General features: G+C 36.6%; 1 protein-coding gene across 1 annotated transcript in view; it reads right to left on the bottom strand.

Annotated features, from left to right (window-relative positions):
• Window positions 1–13,542, bottom strand: part of TMEM135 (transmembrane protein 135) — a 153,142-nt gene that overhangs the window by 118,587 nt on the left and 21,013 nt on the right. The window contains exon 4 of the mRNA XM_010004415.1: window positions 7,943–7,976. Coding sequence (XP_010002717.1) covers window positions 7,943–7,976 — 34 coding nt within the window. The remainder of the gene's footprint in view (window positions 1–7,942; window positions 7,977–13,542) is intronic.

Here is a 13,542-nt window from a genome sequence, read left to right as displayed (position 1 = left end):
TGAGCATTTGTCAACTGGAATAAAACATGTCCAAGTCTTTGATTATTTGAAAACATCTGCATTTAATTTCCAAGCTAGGAGTTTGGAAACGGTATCACACAACACGCTTCCCTGCACAGTCACCATAATGAACTCAATGATTCCATGAAAGGGTGAATTTTTTGTGCTCCTTAGGTGCTTCTGGAATGGTTCTGAACATTACTGTCAGGCATTAAAAAGCACCAATTTCTTTTGAATAACTTTCATATTCCTCCAAACTAACCAGAAAAATTTCCTTCTTTTCAAGTTATGCTTTTTTTGCTGCTACCACATTTACAGTTCCTTTACTTCACTTCCCCCCCCCAGTATCCAACTACCATTAACAACATTCTCTTCTTGAATCGTTCTTTACCCTGGGGACACCAAGAGAATGAGACAAAAGCAGAAGTTCGGCAAGGTTAAGAACAGTTAGAAGCCTTCTGAAAAGAGAAAACAAGCTTTCATTTCCACATTCTTATTCAAAACTTCGTTATTTTAAAAAAATATTTCTTAGCTGCATTTTTTTTAATTAGTTCTGCAAACACTTGCATATACATACATGAGTATTCTAGAAAATAAGCATTAGAAGAGTTTAAAATCAATAAACGCTAGTTATCAGTTATTGATTCTACCTGTCAGAGTGCAAACCTAGGGAGAGACCAGAATGAGCAACAAGTCCATTCTAGTTATGTAGATCTTTAAATCTGTAAGCCTTCATATTTTATTATGATTTTTTCCTTCCTTTCAGGTGTTTCTGAAAGACAACTTCATATTTTGAGGCTTTGTTTTGCAAAATAATCTACTTACCATTAGTGTCTGAGCATGCTATATTTCATTACCATTTAATTAGAGTATTAAAGATTGCCTATGGAAATTATATAAAAAACAAACCACATTTCTCCCTCAAGCACATTGTCTTCAGCTCTAAATTAACACATGATGTGACTTCTTCTTTGAGATTTGCTCTTTAAAATCTAAGGGATAAAAATATATCAGTTTTGGTTCCTGAGTTCAGTAAACCAGATTCCATTGAGGTTTTCTGTCATTGTCAAAAAGTGCATTTGTGATGCCTGCCTGTCCATGCTGTGACACCAGCCATATCCCATGTGTCATCCTGAAAACACAGGGCTGACTCTGCCTGGCTTTAAACCATGAGACAGAGCAAATATTGTGAAGCCATAGAACAAATGTCTGAGGAGCTGCATCCCAGTATGCCTTCTATGAAATGGAAAAAGATGGGATCTCTTTGGTTTTTATCTCATTTTTCCACTAAGATACAGGCAGTAAATAAACAGAAGCTATAGAAGAGGCTCTTCTCCTAAATCCAGATTACAAAATTGCATAAAAATACTATTTTGCAACATAACTTATCAAGGAATACGGCAACAAACCTAACACTGCCAGGTCCATCACTAAATTCCATCTCTAAGCACGATGTCCACATGGCTTTTAAATATCTCCAGGAATGATGAATCAATCACTTCCCTAGGCAGCCTGTTCCAATGCTTCATAATTCTATCAGGGAAGAAAGTCTTCCTAATATCCAATTTAAACAAAATATCAAAGTACTTGTGCTGTTCTAACAATAAGCCCAAGAAAATAAGAAGATTTAATATCCTAACAACAAAGCTAGTCTGATAATTCAGTTTTTTGCCTGTAAGAAGGAACTAAGCAATGGTTTTAACTTCAGCTGACACACTATGGACTCAAAAGATGACAACATGAAGAATAAAAGGGGAATCTACCCTTCAAAAAAAGAATAAAAATCCATGGTCCCTGCCAGCTGCAGCTGTAACCAAAGTCTATCACTCCAGAAGATCAACACAGGTAACAGAGAGAAATCAAGGAAAAGAAAGCGGCAGGAGGACAGCTATTATCCTGGAAGACAAGTGTCTCAAGCATTTACTTGACACACATTCAATTATGGAGATTACTTCTGAAATGTGAGAAAATGAAAAAAAATCCAGATATTCCTACCTCGGCCAATATGCAAAAGGAATAGGTAAGATTCCCTACCCTGGCAGTCCCTGTATAATCTTAATACTAAAAATTACATGAAAGCACATAACAGAATTCTAATTATCTAAAGAAAAAAGGGAGTGGGCAAACCTATTTTACTGGAACCCAGTGCCTCTAATAATTTAAAGTATGTATTGGGTAAAAATAAATCCATCAGCCCTTCTTCATTCTGGACTGCCTCCATCTTTTGACTACAACGGAATGGCTCTCAATGGAGAAGAAAAGGAGCAAGTTGGTCCCTTGTTTATAAAATATCAGTTTATTAAGTGTAAAGAGAAAATACCTGCTGGTGCTACAATAAATAAACTGCAACCAAATATAACTGTTTGTCCAAAGAAATGGGACATGCTAAATATTTATAATTTCAAAGAATTATCAAATGAAGAAGTGACAATCCGGAACTTTTTTTTTACATTACAGATATTTCTGAAGTGGTACATCATGTTTTATAGCACATAACAGCAATAGGTGACAATCTTTCAGAGTTGCAAATTATGCAAATGGCAACAGGATTTTCTAGTCCAACAGCACGTTACTCAAAAAAAAAACACCAATCAAAACCCAAAAACCTTCAATCTGTATTATTCTTAGTATCCTCCCGCATTACATTGTGAATAGCACAAGATATTTCTTGAAACATCCGTAACAACTCAGACAAATTGGCAATTTTGTACAGAAAACTTATGATAAACTGGTGAGAAGAACCACTCAGGAATGCTGTCAGAGCACTTCTTGCATGCCAGCAGCTTCCTTTTCAATATTACCAGCTTGGCTTTAGACAAAACTTAAAAGTACAGGATCAGCAAAAGCAGTTTACAAGTGTGTTTCTGTTGGTGCTTTTTCTCTTGCATAGCAAGTCTCACTCCTGTTTGTTTCATCCCTACATGCATCACCCCACAAAGCATGAAACAATAACAAATTTAGCGTACATGGAAAGTGAGACTGGAGGGATCTTGGTCTCAAACATTTGAACTGTGTTTTCTATTGTGCCATATCTCTCTCAAGTATCTACTTTGCTGCCTCTGTGCCCCACATATCTTAAATAAGGCTAATGGCTTTAATGTTTTAAAAATATTGCCAAGCATTAAGATTTAGTGTTATTTTTAATTACTATGACTTACAGTCTGTAAAACAACATACAAATGGAGTTAAAGTTGACAGAAGAGCACTAGATATCCATTTCTCCTTGGATCCCTAGGGATTTCTTTTTAAGTCTAAGCTTCAGCATTTTTGCATGCTCCTAGACGAAATATTTCAAGCTTTAAGAGCACAACTTACATTACTGTGTGGCCTTCACATTGCCTGGTTGGAATAAACAAAGATAGAGCCAAAATGAACCCACATTTAGTCCCTTTATGCAGTTGAAAAATAATTCAACTGTGAAACTGCTTGGACTACTTCAAAACTGCAAGAAACTTTGTGGTCAGCTATATTACTTATTCTCTGTTATATGGAGAAGCAGTGTATCAGCCACTCAAAAGCCTTTGATCAACTTCTTTGGTTCTGTATTTGTCTAATGTCAACCGTTATTTCTTAATAGCTTTAAGTATTTCTTAATTAGACTTGAAATAGTAATGAAAAAAAGCATTTCTGAAATAGGGAAGGGAAGGAGTTGGTACATCTGAAATGAACAGCAAGGAGGTAAGCAGGCTCTCAGCTTCACCAGGAGGATGTTAATGTGAACATGGCCGCAGCAGCTCTCAGATGTTTTCCAAAAAAGGTCACAAGTTTGGATGTACAAAATTCTGAAGGTCTTCCCTTACTGCACTCTTCTTACACTCCTGACTGTCTACTCATTATTGCTGGATTTTAATGCATAATTACCACATTGCACTGCACCTGGGGAGATGCTCCCTTCCTCCCATACTTGGCTTTCATACCACTGATGACAAGTCTGCCTGTGTATTTCTTACTGTAAAACACTATCTCTTCCTTGGTATGTGAGGACCTATGTACAATATTTCATCAACAGCAGATGCACTGATGACCTAACAATACCATAGTGATAAATAAAACACAAGTTCTTCATATTTCTGTGTAAATTTTATCCAGATGCAACTGCTGACAGCAATTTCTCCAACTCCCTTATCTAGGACTTCAATAATACTCTCTTCCTGGGCTTTTACTAAATTTCTCTTTATATTAATTGCAACAAAAATTATCCTTTCCTTTCCCCACAAACCCATAATTTTTTAATCATCTGCTCACTGTTTTTACTAGAGAAGACCTTACATTTTCTCATCTTTCTTCCACTTATTATATCTGTAACACTCCCACAAACCAATTCCCATTAGGTTAGATCAGCTCTATTTTCTTCATGGCTCTTGCCACAATAAATTCTCATTTCTCAGCTTTAGACTGTACTTCTCTGCCTCTTTTTCTTCCTATCTTTCCCATCTTATTTTTCAAATGTATACCTTTGCACTCTCTAATGCTCTCTCTATGGCTGGGGCAGATTCCCCAGCTATTCCTCCCATCACACTCTAGAACAGCATCACTCTGTCTGTTGCATCCAGCTGCCTTATCTTGTGCTTTATGTATCTATGACCCCCAAGAGCAACTTGTTAATATTAACATCTTCAACTTAATCAGTACAACACCATATATTAGAAGCCAGAGTATGGAAAAAAGAAAGTCTTTGATTTAGTGATGCAGTTTGAATTTCGAATATAGCATGTAAAAAAACTTCCTTTATTTTCCATTAAAGGAAAAATAAATGCATTATTTCTTTCAGAGTATGTTAGGATAACTGCCTCTGTGGTGAAGCATTTCGATGACAAAGTATCAACTTTCCTAATTTTTTGTTTCTCAAAAAATTTATATCATATTGGTCCTAGTCCAGATTAGTCTCTTCCTATCTTGCACATTGAAGGCAGCCTTTGTTTTGCTTTCAATGCAGAAAAAAACACCTAATCCAAAGACATGGTTCCTTCAACAACTGAACTGGTGAGCTGTTCACAATGAAGTGTGCCTTAACTGTCCTGAAATGTCTTACTCATGGGTAGTAATTCATTTTCCAGATAAAAATAACTGATGAGATTACATTTTACTTTCCATCTTTTGTTGGAACCTTGGGGTTCCTTTTGATCTCACGTTATCCATGAAGGATCATCATATATGTTCACTACCAATGCATATCTTATGATCCTAAAAGTTTCTTGCCTTTAACTGGTGCAACCCAAAATAAAACTTCAAAGGCTCCAAGCTTCTGTGTGATCCACAGCACTGCCTACCACTACTCTGCTCCAGAGTACTACAGAAATGCCAGGTCTCAGACTGTAACTAGTTAAAAATTTCCAAACCCGCATGTCCAACAATGTTAGGACTCAGGCATATTAATTTACTTCTAAAACCTTTGACTGACTTCCAGTGAAAAGCTCAGAAGTCGATTTTAGAATCTGCACATGAAAATTAAAACTACAAATCCTTCATTGCTATACCTACTCTCGTTCTTACCTCAAAAACAAAAACAAAAAAGACCACAAAAAAAAAAAAGCCCTGAAGTTCATTGCTGTATAACTGCAATTTAGCAGAAAAGTACTATAAGAAATTATTTTAATTTTATTTTTCCATAGAACATATATAGCCTACACAGGGGTTTTTTAATCTCATTTTATTCTGTAAGCAGCAAGGAAATGCAACTGGGAAGCTGAGGTTCATCTAAATCACTGACTGACTTAAAATTAGCAAGGAAACTTTTTTAAGGGTTCCTAGTAACTACAGATTTAAATAAATAAATAAATACATACATACATACATAAATAGAAGGTCACCTTTTCAACAAGAGTCCTTAGACCCACTGCCTTTCACTTGCTGAACTGAGAAACAGCAGACACGTATGAAGACTTCTCCCCTTTTCATTATGTAAATTCATCTCTGAGGACAAACTGTCACATGCTGCCAACAGGACAATAGAAATTAAATGTTCCGATTTAAAAGCCCTAATATGGCTATAAAAATTGACTGCAGCAACATTAATGATATTTCCTTATAATAACCAATAAACCTGATTACCTCTTGTCTAGGTGTCAAAGGCACACATGAAAAATCACATAAAAAGCCTCAACTATGATTACTGAGGCTGTAAAATACAGCATAGCAAAATGTGAAACAAAACAAAAGAATACATTTAGTTCAGTGAATATCTTAATAGGTCCTGACACAAGTTTTACAGAATGCAAGAAATGCTGTGTAATTTCTCAATCTAGCTGCTATCACTAGTGATTAGAATTTGCCACCTTTCAGAATGGGGCATGCTGCTATCTAAAGATGACAGATGTAAATATTTTAAAGGAGGATGCTGCTATCTAAAGATGACAGAAGTAAATATTTTAAAGGCTTTGTAAATTTAATAGTGACTCTTATCAAAACATATAAAGTTGTAAACCAAAGACAAGCAACACAATAGGGAAACATTTACCCTGATTACACAGCTTGCTAACAAGTATATCACGATCAAGTGCAGTTTACAAAGCAAACCCTGGTAGCCCACACTTCAAAGATTTGTGACTAAAGCAAACCATTATGCTGCAGACTTTTCCTTGTAACACCCCCCCAACATCATGTGAACTTCAGAGCCATGAATGCAATTATAGCTTTCTCAGAACTGGGATACGCAGAGGTGCTGCTATTTAAGCACTACTGTTTCACCCTTCTCTTGAAAAGTCCATCCCAACTGAATGATGACATGCTCAACTAACTATTACCATTTTTATAAACTATGTTTCCTGAAAGAGAAGTTTCTAACCAGGTGCTTTTTTAAATTCAATAAAACCTTCAAACCTTTCAAGGTTAACATACTCTTGTAGGAATCCAACTTCGTTCCCACGTGTTATTGAGGGTCTGAACACCTAATTATTTAAATTTCAAGACATCTTTCATCTTTCCAAATTAGGAAAAAAACTTTCTAAAGAAAAGGAATCCTAAAGGACAGGGTATGAGCCATCCAAGTCAAGCAGCTACAAAAGTTGAAATGATACTTGACTTTCTAAAGAAAAGGAATCCTAAAGGACAGTTGAAATGATACTTAACAATAATAAAATTAATGGCAAGAATTAATTTCTTCTCTTCTGAAGCCTGTTTGTAACAATAGGCAGTATATTAATATGGAATAACCCAAGAAACAATATCTGCCTTCCTCTCATTACTTTTACTCATGGATCTTTTCATCATCATCACTTCTACATTTACATGATTCTATTGAGGCCCCAGTAAATTATTACAGTAATCTGGAACACAACTCCTAGGTTGTTTCCTTTTTCTTATAGTTTCCATGGCTCTTTACACAACTCATACTTTATAAAAACTTCAGATAATTCTTTCAGCATAAGCAAATCAGTTCTAAGGGAGTATGATCATGTCACAGAAGTATTACACCTTTACAAAAGGTTAATGCACAAAGCATCATTTAAATCAATTCACTACTTTTATGCATTTGAATGAGTACATAAGGAATATGACACAAAAAATGTAAATCTATACAACCATGTGGTAAAAATATTTACATGTGCAATACTTGAACTTGGTTGGAGGAACAAATAACAAAACTAAGGCATATGGCACTGGATTACTCATCTGCAAAATAATGAACATTAAAAGTACCAGATGCCATTCCAGTGTAGAGGGGATATATAAAACTACTCATTTTCCTGGGGCTATGATACAAATAATTTTTAGCACAGTGCAATGAAATACCTTTTAGCCTCTGCTTTACAGCTACTTCCAAAAAACCTATAGACACCATTTACTTTTAAGATACTTTTATTTATTTAATAACACAATTCTTAAAGAAAATAAAAAATCCTGGAAGCATTAAAAATGCAATGAAACTAAGCATTAATTTAAAACCAGATACATTTCCAAGGGATCTTACATGTTTTTATTCTTGAAATAAAGGACTACTTACTTGATTTGCCATGTAAATTGTGAGGAGACCTCTCCTGTAAACAGAAATGACAAAAATCAGTTAAATAATTAAACTTTTTTTGCACACTGAAGAGAAATACTTTAAACATGAAGAATATTTTTCAAAGAATAGAGTTTGAAAAAAAATTATTGATGGAGGATGAATCTTTACCATCCTATAGAAAAATAAGTAGGAAACCAAAAATAGCACCTTGATAGCATGGTATCCAAAACAGTGAGGAATTACAGGAACCAAGTTATATATAGCAACTTGCTACTGCATGGGTTCTGAAGCCTTCCTGAAGGGGCAAGGCACTTTGAGTTACACAGCACTTACCACAAAATAAAAGCCTACACACAAGCTGGTAATGTAAGCATATAAACCATGGCCAAAGCCTAAGATAAACTATGAAAAATGCTTGTGTGTAAGCATCTGCTTTTTGATCAGTGCTATGGACCTCAAGGTACTGTAGCCCTTCTGTTTACATGATCACGGAAAGTGTTTTCTACTGAGACTGATGATGCAGAAATCTTGGCTGAAGCCAGGATGCCCTACATTTTCTAGTTGAAAGTCACAATGTCAAAACTGCCCTGGCACAACGGCCACCATTTATTCTTCTTCCCTCCTATTTTTGGATCTGTCCGTATGTCTCAGCCCATAGCTCATACTGCTATTTAGATTAGAAAAATACAAGATGTGAAGATGTGAGCTGCTCCAGTAACAAACTGAAGTAGATGTCACTGCAGGGTCCAAATGAAAAAAAACAAACAGTTGGTTTCTGTACATTTGCAAGTCACCATCAGCTCTCAGAAAGTGGATAACCTTACCACTGCAGATTTGCTTTGCCCTCATTCATTATTACTCTTTTCTGAAAAAATTAGCTTAGACACTATGCCCAAAGGTTGTAAAACCTCAGTTTCAGTATTTTTGCTGGACTGGTGTTGTTAACATCTTGATTTTACTATCAGCCTTGTAGTGTTTGGGATTTTTCTTGCTGTCCCCACTGCCGTTACACAGAAAATTTGAAAGTAACGTTGATGGAACAGCGCTTTTAACCATTAAGAGTTTCTCAATGTGGAGCTGAGTGTATAACCTGAGCTCATACTTGTGTTCATGTCATGCAGGCTTTTTTTATATTGCCACTACATGAAAAGCAGAAGGTCCAACCTGGGCTCATATGTTCCATTTTGCCATGAAATTTTAAGTTCTCAAGCATCCATGGAGTGCTTAAGAGAAAAGTATGTTTATTAACAGAACACCTCTTGCTATCACTTCAGTTAAACAAGCAAGGAAAACAAAATCACAGGTAGCAGAAAACAGAGAAATTCCTACTGCATAGTTCTCAGGCACTAACCAGCCAAAAAAGTGTTTACCCAGTATTTTCTGACCATGCTATTTAGGGTGGGCAAGCCAGGCATCCAGGTCAAGATTTTTCACAGTAGATATCTAAGGGCAAAGGAATATATTCCACTTAAATGCTGCAGTGCTGTCAACACCACTTTTAACTTGCAGGAAGCAACAGCACACCATCCCGAGTTCCACAAGTTGTATTCTTCAAGGAAGTTTCAAATTTGGCTGAAGTTCAAAACTTTAAGTAGCAATAGTAGTTTGGATTTGCTTTTTGTTTAAAAAGCAGAGTTATGAAGCCCCTCTGTATGCCTTCTTCACCCAGTATCACTCTGTGCAGATATTAGAAGTAAGACTCTACCATGGAAACCTAAGGAAAAAAACTCTGAATCTAAAGATTTGATGAGGATGAGGCACACAAGAAGCAAAAAGACAACAGACAGGAAATAAGGTCCATAAATCTTAAAGCAAAGAGGCCACTATAACTTGGAACAAAGCATCAAAATACTACATGATGTCTCAGATCAGGAAGGGGTAAAAATTCATCTTATGTAATTCAAAATTAAATAAATTAATTAAACTCTGAAGCTGGTCTGCAAACGATCAACCCTCTCAGCTGACAAATAATATTGGTGCCCTGACCCTCCTGATTACCAAAGTGGCAAACAATACAGTTCTGTGTACTGTAAACTTGAATTTGTTCTCGAGGGGAAAAATACTGGGTATTTGATGTTTCTTGGATACATACATGTTTTTTTATCCTCATAATAGTATTAAAAGTTTAGGATAAACATCCAAACACTCAATTGTTCAGAAACACAGAATTAAATTTAATCATGGGAGCTAATCTGATAACTGTGCATCTTGAGTATTCTGGAAAAACATGAGAACTTCAAAGATGTCCTGCGGTAACACACTTGCAAGAAGCTACCACCAGTTGCTGAGAGAGAAACACCTTTAAGCATACAGTGTGTGTGCATTCACAATTGTATTACATACTGTGTGCACAAAAAAGCACAACTATTCTATATGCACATAACTGACTTAGTGGATTCTTTCCTTCAGTCTCTACACCACACAGGCACAGATGACACGCAGACTTCCACTGAAATTCATTTTCTCTTTTTCAAGTACTAAAAAAATGATAATTTGATCTAAACAAGTTTTGGCTTCTGTTGCGGTCCCTTTTGGCCTAGTGTAAAACGCAACATGTCAACAGCAAAGACAAAGAAAGGAAAAAGGGCTAAAGAAGAGGAAAGAAAGCTTCAGTGCAGCTGCAGTGAGACCAATGTGAGAAGTAGGTGGTCAGGACGAGAGGAAACGTGCAGACAAGGAATGCTCATATGGAAGCAGCTTCCGGAGCTGAAAATACAGGACGTTGCTGGATGACATCATCTGAAAGAGCCTGCAGCGAGCCTGTCTCTATCTGCTGCTGTTTGAGGCCCTGGCTAACTCCAAGCAGAAAGTTTTCTTCCTCCAAATTAAGTCTGTGACTGTTTTAAAAATAACTAGCCCTATGTTTCTGGAGAAAAAAAAAAGGGGGGGGGACTCTTTCTGGCCCTGTGCAAATGTGATCCAGTAAGCCTAACCCAACCCTGAACTCCAGTGGTAAATATTGGGTGGAAGTTCAGAAAATGTTGAGCTGTTTTGTAACAGTGACAGCTGATGGAAAACAGGATAGAAAAAGGGAGGTAGGCCAAGCAAAAGGGTCACTGGTACACCCCAAGGACTGTATTAAAACTGCAGCTGGTGAATAAGAGAAGAATGTAATTGGAAATTACATGAGCAGGAAATAATTAAACAGCAAAAATAATTACTTAGTGATGTCTAACCACCTGCATTGGGGAGGTTTAAAGATACTAATAAACCAGTTAACATTTCACCCCTGAAGCACATAAACCAGTGTTCAGTGTTGATCTCAGGAGCAGCAACATCAGCAGGTAGTTAGATCAGTGACCCAGTGATCAGTTAGATCAGTCTGGCAAGGTCAGACCTTGGTCAGACAATCTCTGTCCCATGCCATTTTCTTCCAGAGGCTGCTCTCATCAAAATCTTCATTTTGGCTTTCCACTGCTTCCCTCTCACCTTCTCAACACACAATATCTTCCATACCCTGCTCTGTTTCTAATGGCATTTCAAGAAGCAAAAACACAAGCTAGGGGCAAAATTCATGAGCGGCAGACCAAGCCTGAGCTAGCACAAGGAGCTAAGAGCTGCATCTGTGGGACAAGAGGTGGAAGAGCATGTCCTGGTCCATACTGCTGGTCTGTTGTGTTAAAGAAAGAAGAAAAACCATCATGAAAAAGTCTTTAAAAGGATACAAAGGATACATTACCTACAAAGGATAGCATAAAAGAAATTACATTTGTAAAATATCTTTACAAGCACTAAACAGCAACAGTGTTTGGCATAGTTTTCATTTTGTTTCCCCTTTCCACATACCCCCATAGCTCACACCTTCATGTGAATTTTCTTGTATGCTTGTTAGGGAACTGAGCAGGCAAACTCTCAGAGTTTAGTTATTCAGCCCAGGCAACATCACCTGTGGCTGAGCAATTCCAATCTCATGGATTCTACTTTTAATGTTTAAATTACAAGAAATTACATGCTACCAAAAGATAATTCTTTTGTTTATTTATACCTTCCTCAAAGAAAATTTTGCCTTGACAAACTTTGCTTTTCAGACACCTTGGTAATGTTCAGGTAAAATTCAAACTGCAATAGCTCTTAAACTATGGCCTATAAACGTCAACAACAGTATTTTTGTGACTGCACCGCCCAGAGGAAAGAGTCTAAAATAACTGCTAAAAAAACCCAAAAAAGCTATAGGATAAAAATAGGAAGGAAGCCTAGCAGTGTACTGTGTTACCAGAAGTGTAGGTAGGAGGTCACGGGAAACAATTAATCGCCTTTACTTGGCACTCACTACACCACACAGAGTACTGAGCACCATTTTGATCCCCAACACAAAACAGGCATCAATCAAGCAGCAGGGAGGCCCATGAGCACTGCTGGGGAAGTTTTGACTTGACCTGAGGAGACACCATTTTCTCCATCAAGACAGCCAGGCAGGGACCCAGAGAGGCTGTCAGACCTCTGTCCTCAGAGGTCTGCAAGGCTGACTGGACAAATCCCTAAGCAAGCTGGTCCTAACTCAGTGCTGGTCCTGCCCCAAGTAGGAAGCTGCACTAGCTGGCTTCCCAAGGCTCCTCTGAACAATTCTGTCATTTTACGGGAGGGGGGAGGGGGGAAAGTGGGAAGTAAATTCAAAATATAATGTATATTTTTTTTCTACAGATTATAAAATCAGAAGAGATTAGAGTGATAATTTGGCTTCCTAACTAATATAAGCCAAAGTTTTCTTTAATGAATTAGCTGCTTTTTAAAAAAGATTAAATCTGTCTTTAAGTATTTCCAATAAAGCCACCACAACCACTAGTAAGTTATTCTAATGCTACTTAGCTTTACAATTTGCACCCTACTATAGGTAAAGATCTGTCCAGTCAATGAAACCAGTTACATCCTTACCTCCACTGTAACACTACAGAGTCGAACAGTCACCCACATATCATTTATTAAAAAAAAACCATTCGCTCCTTCAGTTTTTCTACAATGTTGCCTAATAAGATTTTAATCATACTGTCTTCACTAAAACTGTCTCAACATTTTAGAACTCATCTTCAAGGACTTAAAATGAAAGTATAGGGAATACAAAACAGGTAAAAGACTTCCTATTTGTTTTTTAATCAATAGTATTTTAAAGTGAAAGAAATCACTAAGCACCACTCTCAGACGCTGAAAGCATCTGCCTGTCAGCAAGGTATTTATATTTTCTTTTAAGTGCTGTAAATTCTGGAAAACTTGTTTGATTGAGACCAAAGTCCAATTCCCCTTATACATGAGTTAAAAATCCTATGGGTACCAACAGAAGCAATGACTGTATGCCAACACTGTTTGTGGAACACTTTCATAAAGAATGTTTTCTTGTATATCTTGACACATTATAAATTTCAAAGAATAACTTTCCTTTCACAAGTAGCATCAGCTTTTGATTCATATAATAGCAAATCATACAAAATACCAATTTTTAAAATACAACCAGGATGGTTTTTCCTGTGAAACTCACTGCAAGTTCCATCTCCTTATTTATGGTTTTCCTTCAATATATTTATAGTTTTGCTTAAATATAGAGTTGTTGCTAAGCTAAAAAAAAAAAAAAAAAGAAAAAACAATAAAAAAAGGACTTCCCTGAA

Source organism: Chaetura pelagica, unplaced genomic scaffold (assembly GCF_000747805.2).
Source record: "Chaetura pelagica isolate M959 unplaced genomic scaffold, ChaPel_1.0 scaffold59, whole genome shotgun sequence".
Lineage (NCBI taxonomy): Eukaryota > Metazoa > Chordata > Aves > Apodiformes > Apodidae > Chaetura > Chaetura pelagica.
The sequence above is the reverse complement of the archived record's forward strand: the minus strand, read 5'-3'. Positions and strand labels throughout refer to the sequence as shown.